We start from the raw sequence: 15,430 nt of genomic DNA on the forward strand, positions 1-15,430 counted from the left end.
AATACCATTGTCCATTTTATGTTCCCCCAAGCATTTGGAAGTGGTCACTTTAAAATTTAACGTGTAGTCAATTCATCTTCCAAAGAGCAGATACCTGAACGCTGGGAGATGACAAAAGGCTCCTCCTGGGAGAGGGATGACATGAGTAACGGGTTCAGGTGAGGCAGGCAGGTGGTAAACCATGATTATGGTAATAATAACGTGTGCCTCTCTCTCAGGTAGTGAGCACTAAACACGTGGCAAGCATTAAATACATTTAAAGGGAGATGCGTCTTCGAGATATGTAGGAGACCAGGAGCTGACTTCCATTGGAAGATGCTGGGTTGTGATCCAGAGCAGGTAAGTTATTTGACCAGCAACCTCCACCAAGGCGGAGGCTGGGTACCAGGCTCCCTGACATGGTTGGCTCTCCCTCCAAAGCAGGTGGTCCTCTTAGTGCCCCTGGGGGCTTGTCTTCTAACTTCTCGCCTTTCCCATAAGGGGTGTTTCTCCGCTTGTGTACAAATACTTTTAGCCCTTCAACAAACAGTAACAAACCTCTGAGAACTTCAGCTTGCCCCAGTCTCACCCTTTGCAAACTACCAAGCAAATTTAGCATTTACCTGTGGCAGGTGTTTGTAGCTAATCTAACACTCTTCCTTTGTTACCTGCTGGTGTTGTGTGTGGAAGTTTCTTCTCTCAGATACGCACTAAATCCTTCAGTACAAGGACTGTATCTTTTAAACTTTTTTCTCCTTGCACCTAGTTTGGTAATGGATGCTCAGTTGGTGTTAAATAAAGATTGGAAGAATTTAATGGAAATACGTAAAAGAAAAAAGGACATTAGTCCCTAAGTTTTCTTACATAGGGAGATGTAGAAGCTACAGTTTCTGGGGTAAGTTTGGAAAAAAAAAAACAGTAACAAAAATAAACAACAACAACAAAATGTCAAATCTCTGCCTCAACACGTAACAGTACTAAGTTAATGGATAGAATATAATTGAATTGAATTGAATTGAATTGAATTACACTTGTTAAGACCCCGGAGCTTTTTCACGATATGTCTAAGCAATAGAGAAAAGTAATTTATTTCATCTATAACCTTTGGATGAATTAGAATCCTCAGTAACTCATGGCCTAGAGGGCCCTCGAGGGGAAGAGGGCTTCTTTCAGTTTCTGTGGTGGGCACTTTCACCAATGCAGACTGACCCCAGGCAGGCTCAGACCTACCTGGTATGATCGGGAAGGCTCCGTGAGGCCCAGCCTGCCCCCAGATATCTCATAGCTTGGAGAACATGTGGATTTACAAGGCAGTTTTGTTTTTATTACTGTTGTTTTTTAAAGAAGGATTGTGTTTGTGTGTGGGGGTGGGGGGGTTGCTTTGTTTTGTTTTGTTTCGTTTTGTTTTTAATCTGGCCACGCTGCTCAGCTTGCAGGATCCTAATCCCTTGACCAGGGATTGAAGCCGCGCCCTCGGCAGTGAAAGTGCGGAGCCCTAACCACTGGACCGCCAGGGAATTCCCACAGGATTGTTTTTTGATTCAGCATAAGCAGGATGCTAATGTAGATTAAAACAGAACAGGTCTGATTGAAGTCAGGTTGGGGACATGGGGATGCCTAACCTGATAAAACCATAGCAGTCCCTCTGGGAGACCCCAGTGTTCCTGGGAACACTATATGAAAAGCATTTTTCTATTCCAGTCCCCTCTTGATACACATGTGTAGACCGAATCAAATCCACATGGTTAGCGAACAACAAACGGCTATGAAATCCAATCTTTTGGTTAATTAGCCAAGTTTGCTTTGTTGTTGTTGTTTTTCGGTATCACCTACCTGTGTTCGTGGATTAAGTCCTTGTCATGAGCAGGCCACTGATACATATGTGACATTGGAGAACTAGGCCATTGGGCCTCCCTTTAACACAGCTGAGACAAGTTTAAAGTCGGATGAGGGACTTGACTGAGGAGGGGTGGCTACTTGAGGATTTTCAAAGACAAAGCAAATGTGAGGGTGGAGGTGGTTGATTTCAACTTGGCCACTCCTGCGCCTTCAGGGTTGAAGTCTTGGCGCTGGCTTCAACTCAGCTTGGCTGTCCCACGTGCGCCTAGTCCTGGATCACAAGTTTACATCAATTTCAATCCTGCCTGTGTTGAGAGGAGCTGCCACAGGGATTTGCTTAGGGTGCTGGGAATTATGCTTCTCCTACACACAGCATGATATAGGTTATGCTATAGTCTTTTATAGCATTTTAAAAATTGGCAGGGAGAGCCAGCCTATTAGTTGGTGCCACCTGAGCAAAGGCAGCGTAGAGTGGGGCGGTCACCGGAGATGCCTAACATTGTGTTCTGAAGAGCGGCCAGAGGCGCGATGGAGCGGGCCAGGGACCGTTTACACCTGAGATGGACCACAGAACAGCACGTACCAGAGGGAGAAGTCCAAGTCAAACGGAGAAGCACAGCCTCACTGAACAACCAGGAGTGTCACCTGTACCCAAGGCGATCTCAGCAGCAGCAGCAAGTACCTGTGGTGGATTTCCAGGCGGAACTGAGACAGGCATTCTTAGCTGAGACACCAAGAGGTGGTTAGAGCAGTATTGGAACACCCAGGTAGCAGATTCCAAGAGAGAAAAACAAAGAAAAAAACCAGGCTCTATCTACTATTCGAAGCTTCCGCCCCAGCTTGCATTGTTTGTAGGAGAACCTTCGTCATACCTTGATCTGTAGCCTTCCCTTAGGTCTTAAGGATCCTGAAACTTTCCTGTGGACATTGGATTTGGTGGAAAAGCAATCATGACTGTGGGAAAGAGAAGCAGTATGCTGCAGCACATTTACTATAGGATGAGATGTGTCTTGCAAGATGACCAGATCTTCCTTGGTGCCTTTAAGGCTTTTTACAAGCATATGAACTTGATCCTCTGCGATTGTGATGAGTTCAGGAAGATCAAGCCAAAGAATGCTAAGTAGCCAGAGCATGAAGAAAAGCGGGTTTTGGGTCTGGTGTTGCTGCAAGGGGAGAACTTGGTTTCCATGACTGTGGAGGGACCAACCCCCAGAGATACTGGCATTGCTTGGGTTCCACTTGCTGGAGCTGCAGGAGGCCGTGGGGTTGGTAGGGCAGCTGGCAGAGGTGTTCCAACTGGTGTTCCAATGCCCCAGGCTCCTGCTGGATTAGCAGGCCTTGTCTGAGGGGTTGGGGGCCCATCCCAACAGGTAATGACCCCACAAGAAAGAGGCACTGTCACAGCTGCTGCAGTTCCTGCTACTGGCAGCATTGCTGGAACCCCAACGCAGTATCCACCAGGATGGGGGACTACACCTGCTGCTCGAGTAACCCCACCTCCAGGAATTATGGCTCTTCCACCTGCTATGAGACCATCCATGGGCCCACCAGTTGGGCTTCCTCCTACTCGAGGGACACCAATAGGCATGCCCCTCCAGGAATGAGACCCCCTCCCCCAGGAATAAGAGGTCCATCTCCCCCAGGAATGCATCCACCAAGACCCTAGGATACTATTGGTCCTTCTTAATCACTTTTTTTCCTGCAATGTGTCTTGTGAAATGTGTGGACTGTTTGTGAGCTTTTTGTCCCCTCTGCTGCATTAATATTAGCTAATAAATACATAGATCAATTAAACTGTGAGGTACTGTTCTACAAAAAAAAATTGGGGGGTTGTCTATATTGCAGGATGTCCTTTCATTCTTTCACTAATAGAGGCAGCAGGATGTATGTAGAAGAGAATATGGTATGGGGACTCAAGGGATCTGTATTCTAGACCAGATCTTTTCACCAATTAGCTGTGTGTTTGGGGGACATATTATTTAGCCTCTCTGCACCCCCGTGTCCTCATCTGTAAAATAATGCCCTCTGGCTCAGATTTGTTTCTGAAATGCTTTTGGCTTTACTGGGCCATCAGAAAAATCTAATGTTCTCTGTCTGGTAACTTTGAGTTAAATTATATTAAAACAAAACAAATAATTATAAGCAGTCGTTTTATGAATAAAATGCTTCTATATGCCAAGAATTTTAAATCAGGCTCCATGACAAAAACATTTATTTCTGATATCAGTGAAAACTTGAGATAAGTCAGTGAGGATGGTATTAAGCCTTGTAAATATCGTCCAACTGTGACCTGGAACTGTGGCACTGTCCCCATGGGTGGGAACATCTGGGCACTGCTGGCTTCATTGCAGGCGTTCACTTACCCAATACATGCTCGCTTTGTTTCTTCCATATCTCATTATTCAATTAAAAAACATATATTCAGTTGATACCATGGATTCATTCAATAAACGTCATTTGATGCATCTGGGAGGAACCTGCTACCTATGTAACACTGTTTTCATTGTTAATAATAATAGTATCAATATAAAAGATAAGTTCCCAACTTTGAAGATCTAATAAGCTCACTCAGGAGGGAAAATGTATATGGTAAAGAGATAGGTGACTTCATATGACAGTACGTGAATAGGGTCCAAGAGAAGGATACAGGATATAAGGATATAAGCTTTGAAGTGAGGGGGTGGGGTGATGATGTGGGCTAGAGTGTACAGGAAGTGTTCAGGAACGTCTTCCGCTGTTCCTTAACACATAAAATTAGCACAGGTGAAGAGGAGGAAAGAGGCCACTTTAGGTAGGGGAAAGGACTGTGCAAAAGCAGCGAATTAGATAAGATTAAGAGATATATGAATTTGCTAAAGATGAAAGATATATGAATTTGCTAAAGACCTGGATCTTTAGCAGGTGGAAAGAAAGGCTTCTATGAGAGACTAGTGGGGGCAGGGATGGCATAGAATCTTCCATTCTGGGAAGGTATTGAAAGTCGGGTGAAGAATTTTGGCCATTATCTCACAGGCATAGAGGTCCTTCTTTCCTTTTTCTTTATAAGCTGTTTTGCTCAGTGGAAATGTTATTAGTAAAATCGCAGAGGAGTCCTAATAGAAAAGGGAAAAAAAAAGACTGTAGAAAAGCCACTTGGGGAGCAGGTGAGAACAAGAGGTTATAAAACACTGGAAAGGCAGCAGAGCTTGGAAGGCCCATGATGGAGGCAGAGACCAGACTGTGTGACCATTTCAGGGTTCAGTTTCTCTTGCTCTGGGTACCGTGGGCTGGAAGGCAGTGCAGGGTACCAAGGAGATGTCTGGAGGAGAATGCTGGAGAAAGAGAGCAGAACAAAAGAAGAGACCAGGAGAAGATAGATGGAGACAGAGAATCAGACAAGAGTGAAGGATGAGGGGAACAAAGAGTGCGTGGTCAATGAGGTGGAAGACAAAGGAAATTAATCAAAATGATTATGTGGCAGGTTTGGAGTTCGACTCACAAATTGAGGTGCATAAGAATATGTAACTATTTTACGTAAATTATTCTCCTTTGACTTCAGGCCCCCACTCTGCAGGAGGCAGAAATGTAACCTCAGTCATTTCAGCTTCCTCCCGTCAAATCCCCGAACTTGTCCCTCATTTCTGGGGCCTTCAGTAGTAACCAGGTGACGGAGGTGGCTGGAGCGGGCAGGGCATCTGCCCTTGGTGGGGCATCCGTCCACTGAGCATGTGTCAATCCCACCACAATCACCAGTCCATGCAGTTCACCGCGGAGGCACACCTCATTCTTACCTAGCAGGCATTCAGGGTCTCCCAGGGCCTTTTCTGGGCCCCTCTCTTTCACTGGAGAATCATGGTGTTTGTGCAGTACCGGCGGTGAGGAAGTTCAATAGATTTGCTATGTCCCTGGACAGGTCTTCTTTGCTCTGGGAAAATAAAGTTATCTCAGGATTTCGTCCCCCTGCCCTTCTGGTACCCGCAGAGACCCAACCCCAGAGTAGGACCAACTTGTTTCTAGGTTTTCTTCCCTTCGACTCCAACTTTCCTCCTTCTCCCAAGTGCAGGGAACTGTCTGCATTTTTGAGGGCAGATTGCACTCTTATCAAATGCTCCCCTCTTACCTTCCTATCTCTGATGAGGCTGAATCATTTTATATGCAGGAAAGATGACACAGAGTGGTTATATGACTTACTTGAGGTCACATGGCTTGTCAGTGACAAAATGGGTAAAATTGAAAATATGCTAGCTTGACTACCTTTTTCTCCTTCCCCCCTTCCCTCTTCCCTTCCTCCCTCCCCCCTCCCTCCCTTCCTTCCTTCCATTCTCCCTCCCTCCCTTCTTTTTTTCCCTCTCTTCTCTCCTCTCTCTCTTCTTTCCTCCCTCTCTTCAAAAGAATTTATTATGTGCCAGACTGTATACAAGTACCAGATAGACCATACTGAACAAATTAAACAAATGAAATGGATTGCTTTCATGAGTTGCCAGTCTAGTAGGGGAGATGGACATCGAACACTGCATACACAGACTCGGAATTAAACTGTGGTCAGTACAATGGGTTCTATGAGAAAGTAGTAAGGAGAATCTAATTTAGACTAGACAATCAAGGAAGATCTTTCTGAGGAAGAGACATCTGAACTGAGAACTCAGACAGGGATGAGAGCATTCCAGGTATAGGGAATGGCTTATGCAAAGAGTTGGCATGTTCAAGGAGCTCAAAAGCATGCCTGTGACTGAACTATTTGAAAGGGGGAAAATGAAACAAGATGTGGTTGGAGAATGAGAAGGACCAGAGTCTATAGGGCTTTATCAGCAAAGTTAAGAAATTTGGATTTTATTCTAAGCTTAATTGAAAACAAAACTTAAACAGTGAATGACATAATCTGATTAACATTTGAAAAAATGTATTCTGGCTGCTCTGTGGAAAATGGATTGGAGTGAGGAAGGATGGAAAAGAAGAGACCGTTTGTGAGTTGGGGGCCCTTTAAGTATTCTTGGGAAAGGTGATGTGGGTTTGGAGCAGGGGTGCGAAAATGGGGAAGGGAAGAAATGGAAGAATCAAGTCGTACTTTGGAAGAGTTGACAGATTACTGGATTTGAGATGTTAGTGGGGACATAGCTCCCCAATTTCAGACATGAATTATTATTCCCTCTACTCGAGAAACCCTATTGAATCCCATTAAGATGTAAGTTCGGTTGTTATAACAGAAAACCATGTGAGATAGCCTTTTCTAGAATAGCAGATGTCAGTGCTTCAAGGACGTATGGCACTGAGATGGCTAGATATTTCTAAGGCATATAAATTAGATAAGTGGATAAATCAGGAATCTGGTATAAGAAGTGTGTTTACAACCCCCAAGCCTATTCTTAGATACTGATTAATAATAAGTTTTTACCAAATAATTCCCAAAATGGTTATTAATATCGATCACCAGACACTTGTAAATTTTCAACCACATTTATGTCTCTCGCCTATATTTGATCCCAATAATAAATAAGGTGAATTTCTTCCCACACAATAGAAATAAATAGGGCCCCAGTAACTTGGTAGCTCATCATAGGTCAAATGACAATTCAGAGGTGGAGGAATGACTGGACCCTTCATCTTTGTAACAATCACTGAGATCTAGGAAGAGAGAAGAGCGGCCTAACAGTCCTTTAAACATGTTGATTCATTCCAGTCTGGGTTGTTTTCACTGAAAACTTAGAAAAACAATCTGTAAACTGGTCCTTGGGCCTTGGTGAGAATTTCTCAAAGGCAGTGAGGCCCACGTTGGGAGCATGTACAGTAAGGATGAGCATAGCCGTCAGTCTTTCACAGTAAGACTGTTTCTCAGTCCAACATCTAGACTCTTATTTGGTCTTCCAGTTTGGGGCAGTTTGACACCCTAACAGAAGATAGTTTAGTCACCTTTGTAAATGACTTCATGTAGTTATTATTACAGTAAGTAGTTCTAGCAAAGAAAGAAAGCAAATCTGAACAAAAACAATGCTGGAGCAGGTGTTCTAGCTGTTGGAGAAAAGTTATGAGTGACATCACTCAATCACCTTGTTTCTCTAATAATAATATACTACTTTTTAGAGGCATTGCTTTCTTTGAAGCATTGCTTTTTTTCTGTGTGCCACCTTGTATAAATTTCACATCTAATATTTTCCCCCTTTGAGTGTGCCACAGCAGAAGCAAGTTACGTTTGCAGAAGGTGAGCCGGAGGAATGTTAATCCTGTTTGGAATAAAGCTCTTTCCTAAGTGTATTTAGAAACCAACATAACACTTAGCAAGACACTTCTGATATATTTTGCCTTTTACTTGAGTTTCTCAAATCGAAAACGTTGCATTTTAGAGCTTAGAGAAAATTTAAATGAAAACAAAAAAAACCAGTTTCTCATGTCCCTCAATTGAAAAATCTGAAAGGAAGAGTATCTGCATTAAATGATGTTATGCACATTTTAGTAGTAGACCAGACACAGACATCCATGTATCACATTTTCTTCCCATGTGGGAAGAGCACTGATTGAGGGGAATGCTTTCCCCTTATACCAATGGAGAGGAAAAGGGATTCTATTTTCTAGGTATCTTATTTAGCAAAATTAAGCAAAGCTGGATTTAAAGCCTTTAATGAAGACAATAGAATATGTTAAGTAACCAACTAATATTCTGCTGAAAACCTGACAACCCTCAGGAGGCCTCACAGAGTCTATGATTGGACTGTGAGTCTCTTCCAACGTGTTTTTGATTTGGATAACTCCAAATCTACCCCATCCCCTTGCCATTTCAAGCAGCACTATCACAGTTCAGGCAATCAACAGACACCTGGAGGAAGAGAATATTCGATCTGCTGTCGGGAACGCAGGGGAGACAGGATGTTAATTTGCAGCAGTCACCTCAAAATTGGGACACGTGGTGCTCCTGCGGACTCCCCCGCCTCTGAGAAGACTCTCCTCAGAGACTTCCTTTCATTCCCTCAAGACTGGATCAGGTTGGCTTGGACGTGCCATAAGAAAATGCTATAGATGCAGCAAGAGAAATAACTTTCTTTTCCTACGATGGTTATCACGAAGAACTCATGTCAAGAATAAGTAAACTTACCTTCAGAGTGTAATAAGCACTGATTGGTAGAAGGGGAAGGAAAGTGGAACTCGGAAATTCTGTATTTCACGCGTGCTTATCTTCTGTAGCCTGGGTTGGGTGTGTGGGCTAGCTCAGTTAGAAAGGAAGCAGGCCAAACGGAGAGGTAGATAATAAAAAGGAACTTTATCAGGGAGCTTCCTATACTGTTGATAGTTAACGTCATTATGAGTGTCTAGTGTTTCCACTAGAAATGTCCAATATGCAAATAAACAAATGGTCATGGACACAGTCCCTTCAGAATTAGCCACTTTAAGGGACGATTGAAATGTAGTGGGGATTTCAGGGGTAGGGAGAATACATACACTTAAATGGATAATTTGTCATTACCTGAGGCCCCTATTGGTATTGATAATGTTCCACAAGGGCTTAGAATTTAGAAATAGGTTGAATAAAAATGAACAAGGAAAACAACAGCAGTGAGTGTATGTAAACGCCATCCAAAGCCAGTGTGATCGCTGCTGCTTCTACTACAAATAGCAGACATTTACTGTGTCTTTCTCATGTGCCGATCAATGGTCTAAGTCCCCTCTATGTATAAGTTATTTAAATCCTCATAACAATGGGAATTATTATTCCCATTTTGTAAGAAGTGAAACTAAAGCACAGAAAAGTTGAGTAACTTGCTCATAGGAACATGGTACTGATAGCACATCCAAAGCACATTATTCTGCCTCTTCACCATGATGACTACACGGCATCTGTAATGGGAGAACAAAATGGAACTTGCATGAAAAACGCACATAGCAAGTAGGCGGCACATGGTTCATTAGCTTACCAGGAGGCATCATTTTAAGGGTTGCCTAATTAATGGCTTAAGAATAATTCCTTTATAGAAATAGTTTGTGTATAAATAGTTCAACAGATAGTGATATAATGCCATGCTCATTGTAATAAACAACATGTTTTAGATCTGCAGGACCTTACTGCCAAATGGTATGTACTTTTTATTCCTTCTTTTGAAGACAATTAATTGAACTCATGAACTGTTGGGCATATCAGGTACTTTAGTCAGTGTACGTTAATTTGAATAAAGTTACATTGAAGTATTGGGATCCTAGATTTAAAACAGTGACTTGCATTTTTTAAGGGTATCAGAGGCAACTCCTGTGATCTCTTTTATTCCTGAATCTCTGTGTCTCATTCTGACAAATTTTGGGTAGGAACTGTACAAAAGTCATCCTCAAAAAATACAGATGTTCTATTTTGCTGAAGACATGACTTTATAACTATGTCTAAATGTCTTTGTCATCTAGAAAACACAAAAATAAGAGCCCGAGGATTTGAGAGAAGGTTTGGAACATGGCGATGGAGGAATAACATTCCTAGAAGAAGTGAAGATACTTCTCCTCCCGGGTCCACCTGAGCATGCAGCGTGCAGTGAAAGTGATGAGAGGATGGTGTTCGTGAAGTGTACGCATGCAGTGACACCCTCACCTTCCTAACATCTACAGATGCCATCGTAGACATTTTCCAAGCCCTCTTTTTGCCATCCACACAGCTTGGAATACTTTGGTAGGCCTTTTACCTAATTTTTAACCCTCAGAGATGCTAAGGCAGGGGCAAGCATATGGTATAAATGGAATGAATGAAGGCAAATGAGTGCAAAGAGAAGCATTTGCCTAACCTCAGGAAGATAGACAGATAGGTCTTTCCTAAATTGTTGTAGAAGTAAAGAGCTATTGGATCGATCTTTATGTGATTGTTCCTCCCTAGTTTTAATAAAGTATTCCAGTTTGGGGGACATTCCTTCCCTTGTCAATAAAATATAACAAGAAGAAAACTTTAAAATATTTGCAGCCCTTCCTCTAGAATTTCATGTGAATTTTGCCTGTCTCTCTCCTCTTGATATTCCTTTTCATGCAAAGCATTCTTGTGTATTTCTTCCATTGTATTTTTCATGAAGAAAATATAGTGATTATCCAAGATAAGCAGACAAGATCAGGGCAGAGTTTACCTTTCTTCGTGATGCGGTACCAGACTTGTTTAGATTCAGTGCTCTTGAAGGCAATAGGTGTGTCCTTTTTATCTTTATTGGTATCTGTGTACATATTAGGCACACAGTAATTTATCTGACTGTATCAATTAATGAACAAACAAGAACGGATGACAATAGTAGATGTTTCTGAAAGGTTTTCAAAAAAGATTTAGAGAACATTTTGGAATTCAAGTTAAAAAAATTCACTCAAATGAGATTTTGGGGGATTTCATGTGATTAACTCTTTACATTATCTCGTAGTAATTATACAGAAATCTCTATTTATGTAAACACAGTGAATGCATCATAACACTAGAATAAGTATACAAATACTGCATGTCAAATTAGGTTATAATCACTTTCAAGGGACGTGATTTCCTAGTTAAACAGATTCGTTTACATCTTGTGAAATAAAAAATAAGTGAAAATAACTATATAAAATCAGGCTTACAGCTGGACAGATCTGCTTGGCAATGGTCCAGGCACTGAATGGGGAAAGCCCCACCAGCTGAGGCATGCTCAGGACGCCCAGGATGACTTTACAGGCTCGGCCTGGAGAGGGGTCTGTGGCTGCTGTCCTGACTGCATCCTGTCCCTAGTTACCTATGGGGAAGATGGGCTACCTTAACATTTAAGATGAGACTCTTGCTGTGAGGGGGTTGGGATGGAATGGAAACTTGCTCAGTAGAGGAGAAAACAAAGGCAATTCAACATTACACGCTTAGGTAAAAAGCATATTAGAATAAGTCAGGGATCCTCTCACTAGAGGAGCAAATAGGTGAAGCTGACATTGGAATCCCAGGAGTTTAGAGTCAGGGTTTGAGTATCACAGATCATCTGGCCCAACCCTTGTAATATAGATGGGGAAAAGTGGCCAAACAAGGCAAGGAGCAGTACCAAGATTGAGACCCAGAACTTTTCCTCCCAAATCTGGTTATCTGCTTATTTATGACATAACTGAAGCTCATCCTTTTAAGGGAGATCATTTTTAAAAAGCTGCTCATTTTGATGCATATCTCTAAAAAATACATTCTGCCTTGCCCTGACTGAGCTAACCCTTCCTGCAACGTTCCCTTGTGTTGACGGCAGAGGGGCCTATCTGGAAAGCTCGTTCATTACATGGTGTCGTAATATAGTGCCATTCTCTATGGCTCATTGTGAAGAGCATTTTGCCTTTTGCTAAGCTTTTGTAAGCCAGGTGTTTTTGCTTATCTTGCCTGTGTCACCATCATATTCATCTACTACTTATTTTTGTTGTTTATAAGAATTCACTAAAACTATTTTCTTTTTAACCCGTGGATTCTTACTTGGAGGTAGGTCCATATTTCTCCTACTGAGTAAAAAATCTTTGGTTTTTATTATTAGCTTAATTGATACTCATTTTTGTTCAAAAATACATTTGTTGAACACTTACTGTATGCCATGCTGTGCATACGTTGGTTTCTTCCCACATTCCGTTGGTTGAATTGCCCTGAGCAGGGCTTGGCAAACTGTGGCCTGGGAGCCAAATCTGGCCTACTGCCTGTTTTTGTCAATAAAATTTTGTTGGAGCACAGTCACGCTCATTTGTTTGCATATTGTCAACGGTTGTTTTGTACCACAACAGCAGAGCTGAGTAATTGTGATAGAGACGATATGGCCCATAAAGACGAAAATATTTGCCATTTGGCCCTTAACACAAAACGTTGCCAACCCATGATCTCGAGTGTGAACCCTCGATTATCTGGCTGGCTAGACAAGAGAACCAAATAAAATAGACACTACACTGTAGCTGCCCTGAGCACTACTTACTCACAAGTGTTTGTGGCCAGGAGTCATAACCATGGCACCAAACAACATGGAGAGAACCAACAACATCCTAGTCTGGGGAACACAAGGCTTCTCCAGATATGTTTAGATTATTTTCAAACCCTGTTCCTAGAACCATCCCCAATCTGTACTAATACTATAAACTTGTAGCTTTTCCGTTACAAATTTATTGTTATTTCTTTTACCTCTTTTTTGGTTCCTTAGGAAAAGGTAATTAGGCTATAAACTGAGGTCTGACAACTAATTTCAGTCAAGGCAAGATTAATACAAAGCAGGCAGATAATTTTCATCCTGTGAAATTAAAATAGATACATTTTAATGACATTCTGAAAAATCCATGTCTCATGTTTTTCCTTTGTTTTCCCTCACCTTCCCTTGTTCTCGTGTGATCCCTATTCTGTGTGGGTAGTGACATGTGCTAATTCAGGCAAACTACCAGCTCACTGCTTTGCTGTCCTCCACGGCTCTTCCTCCCATCCCTACGATTGACCTTTGGGTGGAAAGCTGCTTCTTTCCTTTGCTTGTAGGGGTTTCCCTGCGCTGAAAAGACAGGACCATCTGAGGGAAAGGTAGTCACTGCCCACCCCTTGAATTTTCAAATTTTCACTGACATTACAAAGAGCCAGTGTGCTTAATCTATATTAGAGCTTCAAGAATTAAAGGTTAGTGGCATCCTGGGCGTGGGTGTGCACTGTGCACATATTCTGGGGAGAGTTTCCAACATTGCTGTGTTCTGTCACTCCAAGAACATATTGAATATGCATTTCAATGTCAGCAGCACCTTGAGATGTTATCTCCAAAATTATCACCTGCCTTCTGAAAACATAACCCTAGATATATTGATTGGTTAAAAGGCAGGATCTGAAGGAATAAGTCAGTGTCTCCGTGGATTATCCTAACCAAATAAGGAGAGTATTAACCTAGATACTCGCTGATCTGCCAGTATTTGGTTTGAAATGTAGGCATCTCAACTAAAGTTATGTGGTTCATTCTTTGGAATATTTCTTCCAGACGTTTAAATACATTACCACTAAGCCAGAACCAAAGAAAGCATAAAAAGCATTTTAAGGAATAAATTCAGCAAGTTTCCATTTGTACCAGATAGTAAAATTGTTGACATGCGTTATGAGGCATGTGTATTTTTCAGCCTGTCAGGTTTCAGTCACATGCTCAGGATGGAATATTTCAGCTGTCAGGGGTTGTGTAGAAAGGTCTCAGACCATTTAGGTAGTAGCACTTCCTAACAAATAGTTTGCACATCACCCTATCCTGCTATTTAGGCAAGTCAGAAGAAAAGCTTATTTCATTAATTATGCTATAAATGTAACTTCAGTGAAGGGTAGCCGGCTAAATACAAGATGAAAGGGCTGGTAGGGATTCTCTCCATCGAAGTGTTGAGCTTCACGCAATTTTATTCAGATGCACTTCCATTACTAAGGAGGCTATGAGTTGATCGACTGTATCTAGAATCAACTACAGTGGTGAAAACACAAATTGCAAACCAGCATGAAGTCACAAAGGGAAAGGAGGAAAGAGGAGAAGTAAAAGTCGGGGACTCGTACGTACTCTTCATTTTCCTCTAGGAAAAATAAGTATTGGACCAGCTGCCCGGAGTCCAACAGTAATGGGAGCGAGCCTAATTATTGTTAGGCAGAGGGCCTAATGAGAAGTGCTACCCACACAGCCTTCCTTTGTGTCTCCAGTTGCTTCTGTTTGCAGAGGAGTCTGGATTTTTGTTGGAGGCAAATGATTATGTTCGCCCTGCTTGATGTGCTAGAATGAAATGTGGTTGTTAAGGAAAGAGAGGACCTGGACTGGAGAGTCTCTTGGCCACAAATTTTTTGTGTGGGCCATTGAGGAAGGTTACAATGTAATATTGTTGGTAACAGGGTGAGGAGGCTTGGAGCTAGCTTAGCTACCATCTTTGAAACCTTTTGTGGGCACTCCTGTCTCCTTCCTCTCAAGGAATCTTTTTTTTTTTTTTTTTTTGCGGTACACAGGCCTCTCATGGTTGTGGCCTCTCCCGTTGCGGAGCACAGGCTCCGGACGCGCAGGCTCAGCGGCCATGGCTCACGGGCCAGCTGCTCCACGGCATGTGGGATCCTCCCGGACCGGGGCACGAACCCGCCTCCCCTGCATCGGCAGGCGGACTCTCAACCACTGCGCTACCAGGGAAGCCCACCTCTCAGGGAATCTTAATTAGGACATTCTCAGTGCTCTCTTTGTCCTTTTCAATGGAGAAGTCTACTACAGATCCAGATTAAGCTTTCATCCTCACGAGAGAGTGATGGTACTTTTTCCCCTTTTCCTGATTTCTTGACTAATTTTTCTCAAGATTCAGTTCAGAAAAATATTTAAAGTTCCCACACATGGCCAGTATGGAATATCCGGATGCAAACACTAATCACTATTTATCGAAGAATCATTCTATGTATTCTGTTGTGTACATCTTTGTGTTTCCTATGGTGACATCAGGACATACTTGTTGAGTAAACCAATAGCGGTTAAATAAACCATGAAGATATTTAGCTTTTATTCGCCTATCCCTTTCAGTCTGTCAAGTGATTCCACAGCTGTTAGCTCTTTTGCTATTAGAAGATAGGCCCACAATGGAGCACACTTTATTATTCACATTTTAGACCTGAAGATACAGACTTCATGGCAAAGATTTGGCACAGGGTAGGTGGCTAGTAATTGCCAGATTCTTGACGAAAACTCGTGAC

The 15,430-nt window shown here is 42.3% G+C and overlaps 1 protein-coding gene and 1 pseudogene across 2 annotated transcripts; both read left to right on the top strand.

The window, feature by feature from the left end:
- Nucleotides 1-2,346: 2,346 nt before the first annotated feature.
- Nucleotides 2,347-2,612, top strand: LOC309969773 (SNRPN upstream reading frame protein-like; the record flags this gene model as incomplete). Its single annotated transcript, XM_082851681.1, has 1 exon — nucleotides 2,347-2,612. One exon carries the CDS (start codon nucleotides 2,347-2,349, stop codon nucleotides 2,563-2,565), a length of 219 nt encoding a protein of 72 aa, XP_082707807.1. The 3' UTR covers nucleotides 2,566-2,612.
- Nucleotides 2,613-2,768: 156 nt separating this feature from the next.
- LOC309969462 (small nuclear ribonucleoprotein-associated protein N-like) lies at nucleotides 2,769-3,484 on the top strand (annotated as a pseudogene). Its single transcript has one exon. The product of its transcript is annotated as a small nuclear ribonucleoprotein-associated protein N-like (transcript).
- The last annotated feature ends 11,946 nt before the right edge of the window (nucleotides 3,485-15,430 follow it).

The sequence above is a fragment of the Leucopleurus acutus genome, assembly GCF_964270905.1.
Source record: "Leucopleurus acutus genome assembly, chromosome: 12".
NCBI lineage: Eukaryota > Metazoa > Chordata > Mammalia > Artiodactyla > Delphinidae > Leucopleurus > Leucopleurus acutus.